The sequence below is a fragment of the Equus przewalskii genome, chromosome 13 (genome assembly GCF_037783145.1).
Source record: "Equus przewalskii isolate Varuska chromosome 13, EquPr2, whole genome shotgun sequence".
Taxonomy (NCBI): Eukaryota; Metazoa; Chordata; class Mammalia; order Perissodactyla; family Equidae; genus Equus; species Equus przewalskii.
In genome coordinates, this window is record NC_091843.1 from 52,970,210 (window position 1) to 52,990,784 (window position 20,575).

At 44.6% G+C, this 20,575-nt stretch overlaps 1 protein-coding gene across 7 annotated transcripts in view; it reads right to left on the reverse strand.

The window, feature by feature from the left end:
* TNFAIP8 (TNF alpha induced protein 8) overlaps positions 1-20,575 on the reverse strand; it is a 111,815-nt gene that overhangs the window by 66,714 nt on the left and 24,526 nt on the right. The window contains exon 1 of one of the 7 annotated variants that reach the window (XM_070569492.1): positions 12,203-12,328. The exons of 5 other annotated variants lie outside the window; for them this stretch is intronic. Coding sequence is in view for 1 of the 2 variants with exons in the window: in XM_008516036.2 (XP_008514258.1) it covers positions 232-298 (67 nt within the window). In the remaining variant the exon portion in view is untranslated. Of the gene's footprint in view, positions 1-231; positions 543-12,202; positions 12,329-20,575 lie in introns of those variants that run through there. One more of the 7 variants, XM_008516036.2, reaches the window with a different exon arrangement.

Here is a 20,575-nt window from a genome sequence, read left to right on the forward strand (position 1 = left end):
AAAACCCTGGGGGTGGACACAACTATCCCCAGGTTACACATAAGGGAACTGAGCTCCATGAATTTAACACACCTGCTTAGAGCAAAGCTAGGATATGAACCTAGGTGTGTTACTCTACATCTGTTGGCTTTTTTCTCTTAATATCCTATCATGAAAGAGTCCCTGGTTCACCAGAAAGAAAGCACAAATAGAGGACTGCCTGGAAAACAAAAAGAATATCTGGAAACCCACCTTTAAAGGCCAGGCAGAGGTGAGTTAAACAGCGTGAAGAGGAGCTGCTGGGACCCAGTGTTGGCATCAGAGATAGGGCTGGGGTGGAGACTTCTCAAGTCTGTCATCATGTCGGCTGCCATGCACAGCCTCCTCCCCACAGGGCTGCACAAAAAAATCAGTGTGGGAGGCAGACCTTTCTATCACATGTGTGTTTCTATGTTTTAAGTATAAATTTTATAAAATGCTACTCAGAAGCAAAAAAAAAAAGGCTGTCTTTCTCTTCGCTCTTAGAATCACCTAATTTTGGTGTCGGTAAGTCCTCTGATATTATCTAACCTCATTTCACAAGCAAGGAAAATGAGGCAGCCCAAGGAGGAGGAAAGGCGTGCCCAGAAATCACACCGCTAGCTGGTTAGCAGGGCAGCTGCGGTGAGCGCCGGCTCTGAGGACTCCAGAAGGAGCCTTTATGTCCGTCTTCCTGAGATGCAGGCTCAAATCTCTCTTCACACTTGCACCACCAATAAAAACACTAAATCAGCATTTACAAAGCAAAGAAACGCTGTGCGCCTGCTGCAATAAATACACTGGCACTTGGATGTGGTTTATTTTCTGCTGAACTGAATACAAACCGAGTCCTGATGTTTTACAGCATTCTTCCATTGCAAACCTTCATGTAAAACTGAACGTGATCCCAAGCAATAAAACACTAAACTAATGAAACTCTCTACTTGCCAAGAAAAACTCTCCAATTGCAGAGTAAATTTCTCTATAAATTTCTAGAATTTCTTGTTAATATACAACATATGATATTTCCCAAGCTGAATTCCTAACCCTCCCTCCATCACCAAACCTGGTCATTTTTCACTCTGTTTTAACCTCTCTGGATCCCATCAGCCCCCTGTCACCCATCATCACTGATTCCCCTCTTGGTTTGGATGGTCTCTCATTCACCAAGTGCTGCTGTCTTTCCATCTGTGCTCCTCCCTTCTCATTGCCATTTGGATTCTGTGAAACCCTTTGCTTTAAAGGTGGCAGAAAGTGGCTTCTTGAAAAGACAACTTTCCAGAGAATGCCTACTCTCCATTCCCCCTCTAGAGGACAGAGAGCTTTGTCATTTTGTAGTTTTACTTATGTGGCTATTTTCAAACCTAAATTTAAAATAATAAGAAGAACTTTCAGAAACTTTCCAATTTAGAGAGCAATCAGAAATTATAGCATGTCGGGGCTGGCCCAGTGGCACAGCGGTTAAGTTTGCAGGTTCGGCTTCAGTGGCCCGGGGTTCGCCGGTTCAGATCCCGGGTGCAGACGTGGCACCGCTTGGCAAGCCATGCTGTGGTAGGCGTCTACATATAAAGTAGAGGAAGATGGGCACGGATGTTAGCTCAGGGCCAGTCTTCCTCAGCAAAAAGAGGAGGATTGGCAGCAGATGTTAGCTCAGGGCTAATCTTCCTCAAAAAGAAAAAAAAATGTAAAAAAAAAAAAGAAATTACAGCATGTCTTGAGTAAAGCTTCCCTTTGATTTTTTCCCTCAGGAAAAACAAACATCAGTTTTGACCATTTGCAGGGGAAGGACAAAGTGTCACCCAGTTCTAGGCCTTATCCCATCAGTACCCAGAGCCCCCATGCTCAGGCACCCAACAGTCAGCACCTGTCCTCCACCGCATCCTCCCCAGTCTAGCAACTGAACAAGTTTACCTAACAACAAGCTGACATCAGACAAGCCCCTTCCATGTGCTGACTGGGGAGCAGGCACTGCCAGCAAACTACTTCTCATCCCCTGTAGAGATCTGAGAGCCCCGCTTTCCCTTCCCACTAAGCAGTCCCACACTTACACATGAGGAGGGGGCCATGGGAGCCTGGAGTCTCCTGTCCTGTGGTGTATTTCCATCTCCCCTCCTCTATCTTCTCATCACTCAAGAACTTTCAGGACAAAGGAGAGCACATGGGCTAGTTTAATCTAGAAAGCTCACTCATACGGCAAAGGGGTGGGCTAAAACTAAATTCATACACTTCCCTACCCCAAAACACTTCTCTTCTGGGCTCCATATTTCACCTTCTCATCAGTAATTCACACAAGAAGCCTCAGCATCATTATGAACTTCGCTCTCGCCCTGCCAGCCACCAAGTTCTCATGTTTCCTCACCTCTGCTATGCCCCTTCTGCCTTCCGCTTCGTTCCGGCCCCATCACCCCATCCTACTTTGGGCTTCATCCTCTAGCCTGAACTTCTGGTTCCTTTCGCTTAGTTGCCCTCAAGGCACATCTGAAAGCACAGCTCCGTCACCATAACATCACCATCTGTGCCTAGAACGGAACTTAAAAAGTGCTTCCACATCCTCACTTTACCACGTCACTCTCTGATGAGGAATGTGCAATGCTTCCCAGCTGCTCGTGGATCAGAGTCCACACTGTCAGCACCGGAGTTAAGGGGTCCCCAGTCCTGCCCCAACTGTGCTTAGCACTGTCCTACTTCTGGGCCTCTGCTCCCCCACTATGCTTGGCCTCTGGAGTCCTTTCCACCATCATCAGCTACAAAACACTGCCAGTCTCCCAAGGCTCAGCTCACACGAGGCTTGTCGTGATGCCTGTAGCTCACACCAGCTCCCACTACTCTGTCTCCCTACGCCACTCACAAGCTTTCTTACAACATTTAGCACATCACTCCAAGAGATAGCCATTACCATACACATCTCGTTATCCCCACTACACTACACATTCCTAGGTGACAGGGAGATTTCCTCATTCATCCACCAAAATTAACCCACATTTATCCTGTACCTACTGCATGCTAGGTGTTGACATAGGTGCTGGGGACGTGGTGGAAAATAAAATACATGAACCGACATTAAATGGGAGAAAGAGATGGCAGCCAAGTAAACACATACATAAAGGACAGATTGTGAGAGGTGCCAGGATGGAAATGGACAGAGGGTCCTGGTGGAGACCACTCTGGCAGAGGTGGTATCGCAGGTGTATGCCCAGAGCCAGAGGAAGAGCAGGCCGGGCAGTGGGAAGAGCAGGTGCTCCAGTCTGAGGTAGGACAAGCCTGGCACGCTCCAGGGAAAGGAGCGGAAAGGGGGCCAGTGTGGCTGCAGCGCTGGAAGCACGGGAAGAAAAGTGTGGGAAGCAGAGGGGAGTCAGGCAAAGGCCAGAATAGGGAGGATTATATAGGACATGGTCAGAAGTTTGTATTATATGGTGGGAATGTAAAGCAGGGCAAATGCCTGGGAGGCAAAGTGGCAATAAAGATCAAAACCTTAAAATTCTACATGCCCTTTGAAACACTTCCAGGAATATATCCAATGAAACAGAGACAAGTGCGGACAGCTGCAGTGCAAGGGAGCTGTGGGGTGCTATGATAATGGTGACGGCTGCAAACAGCTCCACTGTCCAAGTGGGGGACCGGTTAAGTGAATTAGGGTGCAACTATATAATGGCATGAAACACAGTCTTTAAAAATGATCTCGTAGAATAGTTAAAAACATGAGAACTCTTCACAAAGACTACAAAGCAATACATAAAAGAACAGAAAATAATTATATTAAGTACTATATAATTTTTGTAGAGAAAAACTATAGGCATACAGAAAAAGCTTGGAGTGATATTCACAGTATGTTTTTTTCCTGGGTAGTGAAATTAAGGAGTACCTTTTTTTTCATTTTTCGTTTTTTTTTTTTTTTGGTCAAATTGTAGCTGATAAATACACTACACAAGCATGTGATACTTTTTTATTAAGGAAAAAAGCTTTTTAAAAACCTGTGAGTAACAAGAAGGTATAGCAGAGTGGACATCCTACGAGATCACAAAATATACAGAGGCTGCTGATTGAGAGATGGCTAGGGAAATCTTCTGTCTTCTTAGGGAATCTTGAAAGCCAAATAAAAAAACAAACCATAAAAACTCCCTAGAACTTAGGGCAGGAAGTGTGTCATTCCTTTCTTGCTTATCCCTCTGACTCAGCACTGACTGTTAGGCCCCTCTGATCCTTGTTCTGAAGAAGTTCGAGATAGGAATTCTGAGAGGATGGAGACTTAGAAACCTCACCCAGGAGCTCCCAGCCCTGAGGGTGAAGTGTGAAATGCTGACCCGGATCTTCTAAGGAAACAACCTTTCCCTGTTCCTTAGATTCACTACAACTGAGAGCAACAGTCCCCCTTATATTATTACGCGTTAACCATGCGTACATTCTTGTCTACTTCTTTTAAATAAAATTTACCCCTCAAAACCTACATATACTCTTGTGTTCAAGCCTTCCTCCCAAAGAGGTTTGAAAATTTAATAAACAGTTCAGACAAGTCACAACAAGTCTCAGGGATTCCGATCCTGGCTAAGCATGCCCAAGTTGAAAAAGTTCACTGCAGAGGCCCATTCAGCCAATCTGCCTCCCTGCTCGGCGCTCGGTCACAATGGTAGTTTGGTTCCTACGTCCTGTTTGGCAGGCTCCTAAGCTCGGCACTCAACAGTCCCTCAAGGAGCACAGATTGAAAGTGATTTGCTAGCAGAATCCCACATATTTCTTTTAGTTTCATTTTTAATAATCCCCTGGAAATTACAGAGCTGAGGGAAACATATACACAGGACTTTATAACAGAACAGAAATTTTGTATGTGCGTGTGAGGAAGATTGGCCCTGAGTTAACATCTGTTGCCAATCTTCCTCTTTTTGCTTGAGGAAGACTGGCCCTGAGCTAATATCTGTGCCAATCTTCCTCTGTTTTATGTGGGATGCCACCACAGCATGGTTTGATAAGTGGTGCACAGGTCCATGCCTGGGATCCGAATCTGCGAACCCTGGGCGGCTGAAGCACAGCATGCAAACTTAACCACTACGCCACTGCGCCGGCCCAAAAACAGAAATTTTTAAATTTTTTACTTATTTTTATTTTTTAATTTTTCGAGGAAGATTAACCCTGAGCTAACATCACTGCCAATCTTCCTCTTTTTTGCTGAGGAAGATGGGCCCTGAGCTAACATCTGTGCCCATCTTCCTCTATTTTATATGTGGGACACCTGCCACAGCACAGCTTGACAAGGAGTACATAGGTCTGCGCCCAGGATCCAAACGAGCATACCTCAGGCCATCAAAGCACAGTGCACAAACTTAAACGCTATGCCACTGGGCCGGCCTCATATGCCAGGTCCACATGGGTTCACTGAATACTTTTTTTTTTTTTTTGAGGAAGATTAGCCCTGAGCTAACATCCACCACCAATCCTCCTCTTTTTGCAGAGGAAGACTGGCCCTGAGCTAACATCTGTGCCCACCTTCCTCTACTTTATATGTGGGATGCTGCCACAGCATGGCTTGATAAGAGTACATAGGTCCACGCCTGGGATCCAAACTGGCAAATCCCGGGCTGCCAAAGGGGAGCATGTGAACATAACCACTATGCTACTAAGATGGCCCCAAAACAGAAATTTTTGACTCTGGAAGACTTTAAATTTTTAAGGCAAATTAAATCAGAATGAGGACACTGAAAATTACAATCCAGGGCCACTGCCTTCTCACATTCATTCAACAAATATTTAGTGAGGGCTCACTGTGCCCCACGGCAGCCCCTAGGATAAATGATAAACAGGGGGGCCAGAGGAGGTCTGTGACGTACTGGGGAGGTGGGCCGGGGGTATGGAGTGAAGGAGGCAGATACTTCCAGGAAACTCCAACAAGTACAGTTAGTTTGAGAACAGGTTATAAAGGATCTTATAAGCCCTGTTTTAAAAGTTTAGACTTTATCAAAACTCCAGTGAGGCATCTTAAGCTGGGGATGATATAATCAGATGGACATTTCATAAAGATCAAAGCAGCACAGGAAGCCAGACTGGTGTGTGGGCGGGAGGAGGGGGCATGTGGCATGTGAGCTGTCCTTGAAGTCTCTAGTTGGTGGCCATCCTGTGACAAGCAGTGTACAGATTCTACAGCTCTTTAATAGGAGAACTGATAATATTGGCAATTGAGTGCAGGTATGGGTGAGGTAGAGGAAGAAGCCTTCCAGGTTTCTAGATAGCCAACTGCATGATTTACTCAGGGGAAAACGGGAAGAGAAGGTAAGTTCAGCTTACTACACATTGAATTTGAGTTGCCTGTGAGATATCCAAGTACTGATGGACACTTTACAGCTGGACATACAGGTCCAGACCTTCGACAAGAAGATGGGCTTGAAACACAAATTTGTAAGTCATTACCATGCGGAGAATCTGAAACTTTAGGAATGGGGAGAAGCACCAAGAAAGAGAGTGATATAAGAAGAGCAGAGAACCCAGACAGAGCCCTAAGAAATATCAACATTTAAGGGAGGGACAGAGAAGAGAAAGGAGACTGAGAAGGAACAGAGAGAAGAAAGAAGAAAATGGGGAGAACGGATTACGAAGGGCAAGTCTGCAGGCAGAACACAGGAGCAGCACAGACGTGCACAGAGCAGTCAAGGAGAAAATGGCAGAGTGTCTATCCACCTATCACTGAAATGCCAGAGGGGGCCGCACTTCTTCCCCACCCCTCTACAGTTCTGGAGTTATCTGTGAGCGGGCAGAGGCCAACTGGGAGGCAGCGGAAGAGAGCAGGTTCTGAGATAGACTTAGCAGTAGATCCTGACCATGGCCAGCATGGTCCGCTCAGGGGCTGGAAAAGGGGCCAGAAAAGGGACCGAGAGCCACGGAAGAGACAAAATGCAAAGTTCTGGGAAGTCGAAAGTATTTACTGGTCATCTACTATGTATGGGCACTGTTTAGTGCTGGGGATACAGCAGTTCTAGCGAAACAGCCAGAAAAACGGGATGTCAAAGAGAGATAAATGCTGTGGGGGAAAAAATAAGCCAGAAGGAAAGGATAGAGTGACCGGGAGAGGGGTGCCTTTTGGATGGGCCTTCTCCTGGGGTGACATCCAAGCAGAAACCTGAGAAGAGTACGGGAGAGAGCCAAAGATCAAGCTGGGGGGAAGGGCCTTCTGGGCTGAGGGAAGGGTGGGTGCAAAGGCTCTGAGGCAGGAGCAAGCCTGGAAAGTTTGAGGAACAGCAAGGCAGCCAGTGTGGTCTCATAGGAGTGGGAGATGCTGCGGGTGGGAAGAGATGATGCTGGAGAGTTGGTCTGGGGCCCCTCAACGCTCACAGTGTACCTCATGGTAAGAAGTGCAAACTTTATTGATTGTGACAGGAAGGTATAGGAGGGCATAGAGCAAGGTAACGACAAGGTCTGAAAGGTTTTATAAGAGGACTCTGACTACATAAGGAGAAGTGGCTGAGGGGGGCAGGCAAGAGCACAGGGAGTTCAAAGGCTACTGCGATCATTGAGAAGAGAAATGGTGGTAGTAGGAGAAGTGGTGAGAAGTGGGATATACATATTTGGAAGGAAAATGGACAGGACTTGCTGTTGAATTAGCTGTGGAATGCTGAAGGAATGAGAGGAATCAAGACGCCGCTGAGGCTTTCAGCCTGAGAGCTATGTATACAAACATGTGGACCGAGACGGGCAAACCGGGGGGAGCAGCAGGTTTGTAGGAGCAGGAGGTAGAATCAAGATGCCTATGCCTAGGGGAAGTGTAAAACAGACAACAGAATAATCAAATCTGGAGTTTGGAAAAGATGTGTTACATACATTAGTTTGGAAGTCATTAGCTAGCTAGTATTAGGTATTTACTCTGTGGGACTAGGTGAAATCACCTGGATCCCCCATCCTGACTGCACACTGGTACACCCAGGTAACAAAAAGAAAAACAAACAAACAAAGCAAAATTTTAAAAACTGATGCCCATGAGTCTTCCCTGAGATTCTAAATTAAGTAGACTTGAATAAGACCTACCCTCCTCTCCCCCGCCGCCTTTTTCATTTAGCAGCCCAAGCCAGGGTAAGAACCACTGCCCAGAGACTGTGGGTAAGGAGACGAGAGGCAGGGCCTGAGCCCTGGGGCACTTCAGTACCATCAAGGCCCTTGGAAGGAGGAATTACTAAGGGAGGGGGAAATGTGGGTGTGATGCCCTGGAAGCCAAGGCAAGAAAGTGTTTTAAGAGGGAGGGACGAAGGATGTGGAAAACTGCTGAGGTTGAGGAAGATGAGGATGGAGAAGTGGCCAAGGGATTTGGTAAAATAGAGGTCTCCGGTGACCTTAAAAGGAATGGTTTTGGAGGAATGGAGGGGTGAGGAAGAAGGGAGGAGAAGAGACCACAGGCAGAGACAACTCGTGTGGGGAGTTTTGGGGAGTTCTACCAGAACAGAGAGCAGAAAAATAGGGCAAGAGCTGGAAGGCTACTTTGGATTGAGAAATTTTGTTTTTCATTTTTTAAGATGGGTGCTAAAAAGGCATGTTCTGTTGCTGATGGGGATATTCCCAAAAGGAGAAAGAAAGTGATGTTTAGAAGAGGAGGTATAATTGAAGGAGGACTTGAAGAAGCTGGAGAGAAAAAGCCATTAGGGACCCTGAACTAATGAATCTGGAATTCCCCTTCAAATGCCAGATGTCTTCATTTTTTTATTTTTCAGGGGATGTAATATGTCCTAAAAATCGCAGAACGGCTAGACGAGAATGGAACTTAAAGATCATCTAGTCCAACATCCACTCCCAGTCCACTGCTGGCATCTCGTGTCCCCTCCCATTTGTGGTCTTCCTGACAACCTCCTTTGGGAGTGAACTCCTTCACCTCTTCACTCCATCTACTCCCTACCCCTCACCAGCCCAGGGCTCGTGATCTCTTTGGACACCTTGAACTGAGCCAGAATCTGTTTTCCTGTATTTCAATCCTCTGGCTCGGGTTCCGTACCTTCAGGATACACAGAACGTGTCTAATCCTTCTTCCATGGCTTTCAAACATTTGGAAACTATTAACTCTTGCCCCACCTTGTTAATCCTGTACTCCCCAAACCAAACCAGTTCTTTTTACATGTATGGACAAACAGGTCCTCATTCTAAGGAACATCTACACAGGGGCTACCAATTCACCTAGTTGTTCTTGCATATGATGAGAATGTAGACAAACATATTGGAATAAAAGTTACACCAATATATATTTAAATAACCCAAAATACCCTGTTCCAAGAAACCAGAATGGTCTCAGGCTATTTCTATTTCAAGGTTTGGGCTTGATGCATTCAGTCCTTAAGCACTAATTTAATTCTCTTCATCCCCATCCTGCCCCCCAAGCCCAGCAGAGGTCAAACCCCCTCCCAACACACACACTCACACACCACATCCACACACTTGCTCAGACTCTCAGGAGAACATCTGACCATTTATTATTAAGCACATCTGTTACTAAGCATACCTTGTCATGGTTCTCATGACAATCAAGTTTTTAGGAATGAGTCTCTCCACCGTAAACTTGGATTCATTTTCTGCAAACTTCATACAACAAAACTCCAAGGTCAAAAGAAAAACCTGAATGTTTAAACATCTGAAGAGAACTTTTTAAAAATGCAATTATAAATTAAGTTGAAACACAGCTACAAAAACCAGGCTTAGATTAAAACCAAAGTACCCCTTGGATTACGGAGTCATTGCTAAAGCTCAACGAAGAAAGAGGGTATGTTATTCCAACACAGAAGTGTGGAACATTCATGCCAAATATTACATGAGCTGTTATTCTTCCAGTCTTAATTTAAAACATTCCAACTATGAGGTGTAAAAGGGACCCAGCACACAAGAGTATTGGCTTAGTGCCTCAAATCACACTAAACTAGGCTGAAACATTTTTTTTTTTTTAAGGAAGATTAGCCCTGAGCTAACTGCTGCCAATCCTCCTCTTTTTTTCTTTTTCTGAGGAAGACTGGCCCTGAGCTAACATCCGTGCCCATCTTCCTCCACTTTATATGTGGGACGCCTTACCACAGCATGGCTTGCCAAGCAGTGCCATGTCCGCACCCGGGATCCGAACAGGTGAACCCCGGGCCGCTGAGAAGTGGAATGTGTGCACTTAACTGCTGTGCCACTGGGCCAGCCCCTGAAACAATTTTTAAAGCCATTATAGTCATCAATGCAAAGTGCACATAGTAAGCCCTGAAAGATTAACCAAATGGATAAACTGCCTTACATTAGAGTCAAAGGGTTCATGCAATAGCAAAAAAAAAAAGGAAGGAGAAAACTGAAAAGCTATTATAAGCATAACCCCAGATTCATATACATGAATTTAATTCTAGTAAAAATGTTGATGTAGAGCATTAAACATACTACTTGAAATATATTTAAAGGGACAAATTAAAAAAAAAAGAATTGGCAATCAATCACTTGCATAAGATCAACGAATTGAGAGCAACTTCAAGAGCTATAAATACCTGCTTTCAATAATTTTGAGTATATTTAATACGTTATATTTATATTTAACATTAAAATTCACCACCTGAATTAAACACTTTAAATTTGACAAGTGTGCACAAGACAACTTATTTACAGCAAATATCTTTTATGTGTGTCACATTCCAGAAAACTGGGTGTGTACAGGGGGAGAAAAAGTTCACGCAATTAATTATACAATATAACAAATATAGGCTAAAGTTAACCTGCCATAAAAGTATTCCTGAATCTCTCAAAATGAAAGAAAATTATACTATGCTAAAATTAAAAATGCCTTTTCTCTTATCCAATCAAAAGGAAAAGAGACAGAACTCTCCACAGCACACAAAACCAGATTTCTTATAGTCCATGTACAATCACTTTCAAATGGTTCACTCCCTGATTTTAGGAAACTTTATATAAAAAGGCAAGCAACTCAAAAGGCTTTTTTAAAAATTACTTATCTTGACTAATTTCTATGAATTTAATTTTCCTAACTTTAGTCTTCTTCTAAGCCATTCATCAAGTGCGATAAACTTGTGTTCAACCACAGGAAGAGATCCTGCCCAAAAAATCAGAACCAGGAGGCGCACCAGCTATAAGGACAGGCTAGGACCACATCATCGGATCACCGTGATGGCAGACACAGAAGAGACTCGAAGGATAGATGTATTAATTAAGCCACTTCTCTCTCCTCACCTTGCTGGGAAGCCAAAACTGTAAACTTTTACATGCTATAATTTCCCCACAGTGGGCATATGCATTGCTTTGGCATATCTCATTTCTTAAGCCTGATTATTCTAGAACATACTGTTTCTCAACTTCAGTACTATTGACATTTTTAGCCCAATAATTACTTGTATGGTGGAGCTGTCCTGTGCACTGGAGGTTGTCTAGTAGCATCTCTGGCTTCTACCCACTAAACGCCAGTAGCACACCCCTCCAGAGCCTAGTTGTGACAACTAAAAACAGTTCCAGATATTGCTAAAGGTCCCGTGGGAGTGGGGTGGGGAGAGAATTGCCCCTGGTTGAGAGCCATTGTTCTAGAACAGAGATTCTTGGCTCTATTTTCGAAGCACCTGAGGAGTGTCGAAAAATACTGAAGTCTCACCCTCAGAGACACTGATTTAATTCACCTGGGCTAGGTCTTGGGCATCTGGATTTCTGAAAGTCAGTAGATTCTAAGACGCAGCCAAGTGTGAGAATCTCTGCCCTAGAGTATATCAATGATATCAGGTAAGTCACTGAATCAATTTAACACAACACAAAATGCATTACATTCCCCCAAATTAGAGTATTCCTTATCTTAGCATTAGAATCTACACAACTACAGTAATAGGAAAAAGTAGAGGAAATGGAAATATGTTAACTGTAGTTCTGATCCACAAACATCTTTTCTCTTTGGTTGGACAGGAATTAGAGCATAAAGATTTACCTGAATCTTAACACTGCATCTTAAAACATCCTACAGTTTGGGAGATTTAGAAACCAAGCTTCACAGATAGGAAAAACAGAACCATCTTCTCAGAGGGTGAAAACGCCAGCTCTATAATGAAGGCAACTTTGGAGTTGCCATCTCTTTAACGAGCGCCACTAAACCAGCCTTAGAGAAATGCTGAGTTCATTAAAAACAACAAACAATCCGTGAGCTGGGAAAACACTCAGAACTTACATGGGAACCAAAATCAAGCCCTTCCTGGGGGGTTCATCCTCGCAGTAGATGACACTACCAGGGACCTACCTGGAGTTGACAGCTAAGCTTGACTCTGTACAAAAGCTCCCCGGCCATGAACAGCCTGAATTTTTCCCTCCTCCCCGTTACACCTCGGTGTCGCCTGCCAGCCTCGTCAGTATGTTCAACAACACTGGGCCTAGTTCCAATTTTTGCAGAGAATGGCATGGCACCGCACCCGAGGGCACTGTTCCCCTAAGTGCTAGTCTCTGGCTCTGGCTTTCCCATCAACCATGTGCCAGCCTACTGGTTGTGCTAACAGATTGAATGCCGTTTCTTTTTTTTTTTTTTAAATTTTTTTCCTTTGTCTCCCCAAAGCCCCCCAGTACATAGTTGTACATTCTTTGTTTTGGGCCCTTCTAGTTGTAGCATGTGGGACGCTGCCTCAGCGTGGTTTGATGAGCAGTGCCATGTCCGAGCCCAGGATTCGAACCAATGAAACACTGGGTTGCCTGCAGTGGAGCGTGCGAACTTAACCACTCGGCCACGGGACCAGCCCCAGTGCCGTTTCTTTTATTACAAAAAAAACAAGTAGACACACACATGCACACACACACACGACAGGGATTCTTCTCCCAGCCCAGGAACAATAATAATCAGTGACTTGTATTGAGTGCTTACAACATGTCCAGTACTTTGCTAAGCACCATACATGCAATATCTCCCTGACTCCTGACAGCACTGTGAAGGAGATGCTATTACTGTCCCCATTTGATAGACAAGGTTATTGAGGCTTAGCCAGTTTAAGAAACTTATCCAAGGCAAAGCCAGGACTTGGACCCATTTTTCTCTGGCACCAAAGCCATGTTCTTAACGACCATGCAATGCTGCCCTCCCTGCCCCCCGTTCTCCAAAAAGAACCCAAATCAGTGACTTGACTTCTACCAATTGTGAATGTTTCAAGTTCTCATTGATTTGGACTAGAAATGCTGGGTTAAGAGACAATTTCCTGGATACGGAGAGGATGCATGATGTCCAGATTTTGTTCTGGACTCTGTCAACAAGGCCCCAGGGGACTGTGTATGTCTTGGAACCTGCCTTAAGTTAATCCTGGAGTTCAGCTTTGGCTCCTCACACTCACTATGCTTTACTGATTCTTCTTTCAAGTCTCTCCCTAACGCTCTGTTTTCCTTGCTAAGACTCTCTCACTTCTCACTCTTGGATTTGCAAGTGCCTCTGAGCTGGCTCAGTCCAGCTCACATAACTACAATCCATCTTGCACACAGATGTCAAGTCTTCTTTCAATGCCACTTGCAAGTTGTCCCTCTTCTGCCCAAAAATCTGTAACAGTTCCCTCGTTCTGACAGCCCCAACTTATCTGCACAGCTCTGAAGGCTCCTTTGGCTCAGATCCTATACTAATCATCCAGTGTTCTCCTTACTATTTCCCAGTGTAAAACCTCCAAACTCTAGTCAGACCAATTTCCTCTATTTCCCATAAACACTCTGCTCATACCAGCCTCTGGGACCTGGCTCTGAGAGTCCCACACTCCAGTCTAAGTCAAGTCCCACCTTCTTCACTTTGGATCCTTTATTGCATTCATTTATTCATTTAGCCATATATATATATATACGTATGTATATATGATGTTTATATATAAATTATACATACATTATATGTATATATATATATAAATTAAGTCTAAGGCAAAACGACTGTACTAAGGCACTCTGATCTTTGGATCTGGCATGCTCTCCTTCCCCCTCAAAATTGCTTAAGCAGCGCCAAGCACTGCTTTAGGTGCTAGAGATAGTGCAGGAGTGCAAGAGATAAAGTTCCTTGTACTCCTGAAGTCTTCCTTCTCCAGGTTTCCCTAAGACTTTTCATGGGCAAATCACCTTTTCCCAAAGATGCCAGGCCCTACACATTAACATTCAAGTGAGCTCAGCACACGCCATGAGCTGGAGCTGGGGACCCTCTTGAGGAATCAAAATGAGCGGTCGTGCAGAACAGAACGCTGCTTTACTTGACTTACCCAGCACTTGTCATGATGCTAGAAACCCGTTTGTGTTCATGAGAGAGAGAAGGAGAAAGAAACATCCTACAGAACATAATTGATGGGAAAAGCTGGTTTTGCCACTAGTTTGTAAGCTCCCAGAGTGCATGGACTACTTCTATGAGCACTTAATCAGTCCACAGCTGTTACTGAATGGTGTCCTGTCCCACTTGCTGGAGATTCACTGGTGAACAAAACAAAACAGCCATTCATAACCACTACGTAGCCTCTACTATATTGTATGCTAATTGCATCTGAACAATTAAATTTTGAGACATATTGCCAGATTGCTTCCCAGGAAGTTGCCAATGTAGAAACTTAGTGAGAGCCTTTCAGATGGAGAACGCCCCTGTTTGCCCACTTTCCCTCCAACCCGGGTCCTTATCAAACTCTCACTATCCAATAAGTGAAAAATGATATCCCAAAGCACACAGAGCTAGACCTGCTCTGTAGTTCCCCCGACATCTTCCCTCTGATAAACAGAATGCCTGGGTTCCCACTGAAAATGTTCTAGATAAGAATTCCATTTACACTCACTCTGAGTTATAATTACAAGGTTATCAGCTAGTGCTATTTCAATACTTCATATCATGACGCTAAATCTATTTTGCAACAACAAAAAGAACCCAGGGGGAAAAATGAAATAGGATGCAGATGAAAGAGAATTCGAAGAGAGGAGGAGTGGTTCTTTAAGGCTATGGTGGAAACTGGATGAAGAAACACTTGCCGCGAGGAGGCCAGTTGTGTACTTTGCAACCCCCCTGAAGAAACAACAGAAGCAACATTCTGCTGAACCTCAAAAGGACCACAGGTCTGTGGGTCCATTTATTTCTCTGCCTAACACCCAAACTCGACAAACCAGAGCTTTGTTCCTCCTTCGCAAGTGAACCCCCACAGACCCCTTTGTCAGCACTTTGTGCTAATTTTACTCCGCTTTTGCTAATCCCCTTATTTTCCTATCCCTTTGGTATAAAAGGGTTCATTCATCAGGTTCTTAATGTTCATTTTACCTTTCAAAACTCATGTTGCCACTTCCTCCTTTTGTTCTTTTAAAATGAACACCAAACACAGTTAGGAATATTTAAGCCTTTGGAGTACAACGTTTTTGTTCAAAAACTCTTAAGTAGATCTTGGAGACTAGAGAAGGGGAAGGAAAAGGAGAAGGGAGGGAAAGGTAAACCCCTGCTCTCAGAGCATCTTCATCAGCCTTAAAGACTAGGCTTGGCCCTGACCGGGTTTGGAACTCCTCCCTCTCCAGGTTTTCTGAGACCTTCCTTCCCTCCACTGTGGAGAGCTGTCTGTAGTTCTCTAGGGGGCGGGGCTGCCTGGGCTGACAGCCTTGGGCCTTTCCCAGTGGAATGTCCCCTGCTGGGGTTACTGTCCTGGGGGGAGGTTCAATTTCTGTGAGTGGTCACATGGACTCCCTCCCCTCAGGACCCTTCCAGGATGGCCCCCCTGCCTTTCCAGTCTTTGTGCTATAACCACCAGAGACAGTGCCAGCCCCAGCGTGCCCAGTGGCATCCAGCGTGTTGGAGGGGTGCGGCGGCCACTGAAGAGTGACATCTATTTCCTAACCTCTGCAAAGGCATCTGAGTTCTGAGAGATACAGTGAGCTTCAGCGCTGTTAGTAATTTCTGTTGCTTTGAAATCCATCTCTTTGTGGAAGAAAACCTCTCCTCACAAAAGGAATCAAAGATGGACAGGGGAAGGGAAAAGGACACTTGCTGAAATCCTACTATGTGCCAGGGGTTTTATTCAGGTCATTAAGCCTTCCACAATCCTGTGCACCTGGTTTTATTTCTTCCCACTTTCAGCGGGAAAAAGCAGCTTGAAAGAAGTGAAGTAACTTAACTGGCCAAGGCCTCACACCTGTGAAGCATTAGAGCTGTAATTCAGGTAATGGTCCAACCTGGGCTTCTTGGGCCCACACATAACTCCCATCAAGCCAGAGAGCAGAACTTTCCATCCTGAGGCCCACAGACCCCTACCAGCCCCTGGGTGGGCTTTGGGGGTATCACAATGTCCTGAGACTGGGCTGCTGTGCTTTTTGTTGGAGGGTCACTTAACATGCTCCCATCCTTTGCTCCTCCTACAGTCTGAACGCTGACGCTTCAACTGCATGTAGAACCATCCATGCTTGCTTGGTCTTACCCTAACTCCTCTATTGTTATCTTTTCATTAGTTTTAAGAGCCATCTTGTTAACATATTATTTAAACAACTGTGGAAAGGGAATCGTTTTGGAGAATGTGCTTGAGTGAACCACGGCAGCTGTCCTTGGTTACCAAGCCTCACCCTGCTTCAACTTTCATCAGATTCTCAGAAGGGTCCATAACCAACAAAAGGGTGGTTTTAGTGAGGAGCACCTCCATAAAGTCTTTTTTCCTTTAAGAAATAAAAACAAAATATGCTTCTAGCTAGCCCTCTAAGTGTCTTGCAAGGGTGTCCATTCAGAGATACAGAGGCCCCCACAGATGAAGTGGTCACATTTCATTTTGGCCCAATAAAGTTATTATGTGCCACCGGGGGTGAGAAAGTCGAATACTAGCACACGTTGCAGAGGCGTTTAATACAGAGGAAGGAAGTTGTGGTCTGAGAAGGAGAGGAAACTGCAGAAAAGATCTTTGATCTTTCTATTTCACAAAAAGCAACTGAAAATGTAAATAACTGTCCCCTTCAATACCAGTTGACAGTTAACAAGAAACAGTTGAACAATTTTATCACACACGTGCACCAGGCATATGACAGATAACTGGGAAGAAAATGAGCCAACCTCTATGGGGCACCGAGGAGTCCCCTGGCTCAGACACCCTGCCAGGGCACCAGCAAAACAGTCTTAAGAAAGACCCAAAAAGCTAAGACAGCCAAAAACATTTCTTGAGTGCCAACTGTTTAAGACCTCCTCCCAAGGCCATTTTACCTTCCAAGGGCGCCTTTGGAAGAGGGGAAGGAAATGAGCTGGAAAGCTGGACTGGAACCAGGTAACAAGGCCTTTAATATGTGAGGTGAAGGAGTCTGAACTTGATCCTGAAAACAGGGGGAGAGCGCTTCTGAGAGTTTCAAGCTGGGGAATGACAGGATGGGATTTGTCCCTGAGAAAGATCACTGGAGCCCTAGGGAGGAAAACCCGGGGAGGGCAGAGGGAAAAAGGTCAAGAAAATTTCCATTCAAACCAGTTGAGATGCTGACACTTGGAAACCACTTACCTGTTAAATTTACTGAGGTGAAATATTTCACCCTCTAACAATGGTGGGAAATTATTGCACAAGGTGCTAAAACTCAATGTGGCTGTTTTATATTTACTTTTGACTATCGGGTTCATTTAAACAATGAAACTGGTGAGAACTTGTGGGAAGGGTGGCCGTCTCATGAAAGTATGCGCCACTGCTGGGAAGAGGCTAGCCCTTTCTCCCCATCAGTTCCTGTTGCTGCCCAGGGTTACTCTTTCTCCTCAGCACACACTGTGTGAAACCTCTACAAGAACTCAAATGGTTGGTCCTTTCTGTTTGATTTCTCTGAAGCAAGCATCCAACCCTCCTGGTTTCTATGCCATCTTGTCTCTCCTTGGATTGACTCACTTCACCCACTTGTACCCACAAGAGGGCGGAAGGGAAAGCCCTGAGTTCTCTCTTTGAGGGCTCTGAGACTCAAGTCAAGAAGTAGAGCTGGACTGACCCACAAGAGGCGCAGGTACACCTGACTGAGCCCATCCTGGAGCACACAGGATTACCCACACTGTACACGAGAAGGGAGAGCAGAGGGAGGAGGAAAGGGGCGAGGTGTTTTCTGCACAACATGTTGTCAGTAGCAAAACATTAACTTGGACCCAATCCTCTGGCTTCCGAACTCAGCATTTTCTACCAGACAACACACACTTTAAACAAAACACAATGCTCATTAAAGTGAGTATATTCTTCATGACCTCACTGGCATGGGTAATGGAAAACCAAGAAGTTATCTCTAACCAAATTGGAATGTTTATTCTGGCAGCAGAGCTGTTCCCCTAAAGGAATCCGCCAGGAAACAAGGCCTCGGTTCCCCAATTTCCTAGTTTGTGGTTTCTGCTCAGCAGGGCTCTCGGACACAGGAAGTCTTTCTCAGAGAAAAGAAGCAGACAAGAGTATGGCGGACATGACAGACAGGTCTTTTCAAGCAAAGTTCTAAAGCATAATAAAATCCAATGAATAAAGGCATAAATTATAGTTTTGAGGGCTCAAAGTATAACAATTCACAATATCAAATCTCTACCCGGAAGAGAGAAAGCCCAGTTAGGGGCAGCTCTCCTTCAACACTGATACAAAATGAGGGCAGAGAGAAAGTCCAGGAATATTTTCACTTTTCTCCTCAGCATATGACAGGGGAGTTGCTTTGCTTTGCTGTTTTGCCTTTTCATTTGTTTTTGTAGGTGAACCATCTTAGATCATACGCGTTAAGTGTTAATTAAGAATGGAAATTAATGCACTGATCCAGCTAACGCTGATGAAAAGATGGTCAGGTGAATGACACCCTCCAGATGAGCTCATAAAATGTCCATTAAAAGACTATGGCATAAAGGAGGAGGGAGACTATGGAAAAACAGATGCTGTCCCACTCGATACAGGTGAATAATTTGACAGTGCTGCCCAAGAAATTCTCAAGAAAGACATAAGTCATTTTCAGCCCATCCTTCCAAAGGAAGGTGAATTTTTATTTTTAACATTTACCCAGTGACTAGGAAGAAATGAAGCAGAGGAGAAAAAGTTTTTTCAAGGTTCTGTAGAAAATATTTTCTCTAATAAAAGGAGGCCCATATTTCTGGATTATCTCCCTTGAATGTAAGCATTTTGAGATCATCACCCCTGAAAGCACAGGAATCTTCTAGTCCATAAAATACCAATAAGCAGTTACAGGAAAGTTGTACTTCAGAACCAAGTGACCTGGTATTCAACAGGTGGTTGGAAGCTCAAGTTCAATGCACTAGCCACTCTGACCCCAAACAGGTCACCAGATTTAGTCCTATTATTCAAAATATCCAGTAAGTGAATAATCAGCCCTTCCTTTCTCTTATTTGCTAAAAGATGGGGACTAAAACAACCAAAAATATTTCAGGGCTTGATGGGGCCTTAGAAATTATGTACTCTAAGGAGTGTCTTCTTTCCTAAGATAAACTGGTAAATTCCTAGGAACATCTATCTCACCCCTCTTCAGTTCCTCGACTCTAATTTTCCTACACCTTCCCCAACATAACAGTTAGATGAGACATGAGAAGGCAAGGGGGCACACTGGGACTATCCTTAGTATCTTGGTTGATACTTGGACTATATTTTACCCTAAGAAAGAGGACTCCACTTCTGGTACACTATGAATGTGTGTCTTAATACTTCCAGATCAGTTCCCATTTATTTTCCACCGAAAGATGATTTGTTAAACATTTTTAAAAATCAAAAATCAGAGTTCCATGGAAAAACTCATTCTACCCACATTCCCTGAGGGCCTACTAGGTGCCAGACCCAGAAGTGGGTGATAAGATACAAAGATGGGACTACAAGGTCTCCAGCCTAAATGAGCTGAGGCACGGAAACAACCGACAAAAATCACATATAATTGAGGTGTGTAGGAAGTGTCGTGAAAATCCAGAGAAGCAAGTAGCTGGTGCTGCTGAGGGAGGATCGGACAAGGTTTCCCATAGGGGATGACATTTCATATGGTGCTTTGAAGGCTGAACAGGAGTTGGTCAGTAGAGAAGGGGGAGTAAGGAATTATAGTCAGTAGGAACAAACCAATCCACAGAGGGCTAAGAACTGTGGATATTCCGATGGCATAAGCATAGGGGGCCCACTGAGGAAAGGTGGGAGAGAGAATAGAAAGACATGGGGAAGCAAGATATGAGGAGCTCTGAACACCAAATGAAGGAGCTCAGACTTTAATCTGTAGGTAGTGTGGGGCCATTGATGGTTATTATACACGGAAGTAACACAACCGGGCAGCAGGTCCAAGAATGGACTGAAAGCTGGGAGACCCGTTAGAAGACATAATAATCCTGCCAATAAATGAGGATCAGAAGTGTGAATCCTGAATTCCAAACAATTGTCTCCATCACCTTCGACTCAAAGCTTGGGACCCATTTGTAATGTTTTGAGCACGAGGCAGCCCAAAACCCGCCTTAGAGATGGTCAACGGCTTTAACTGGCATAGGTGGCTGCAGTTTCTCTCCCCAGAAGAATGTCACCTCCTCTCTCCCATCCAGCTCATGTGGATTCCATTAAGGGAGCATATCAAGTAAGTTAGACCACGGTTGGTAGAAGAAAGACCTTTGACAGAAAATAATGTTCCAATTCAACCAGGATAGTAAAATTGATAAGAGTGCAGCCTGTAGAGCCACAGACAGTCCCAGCCCTAACATTTACTC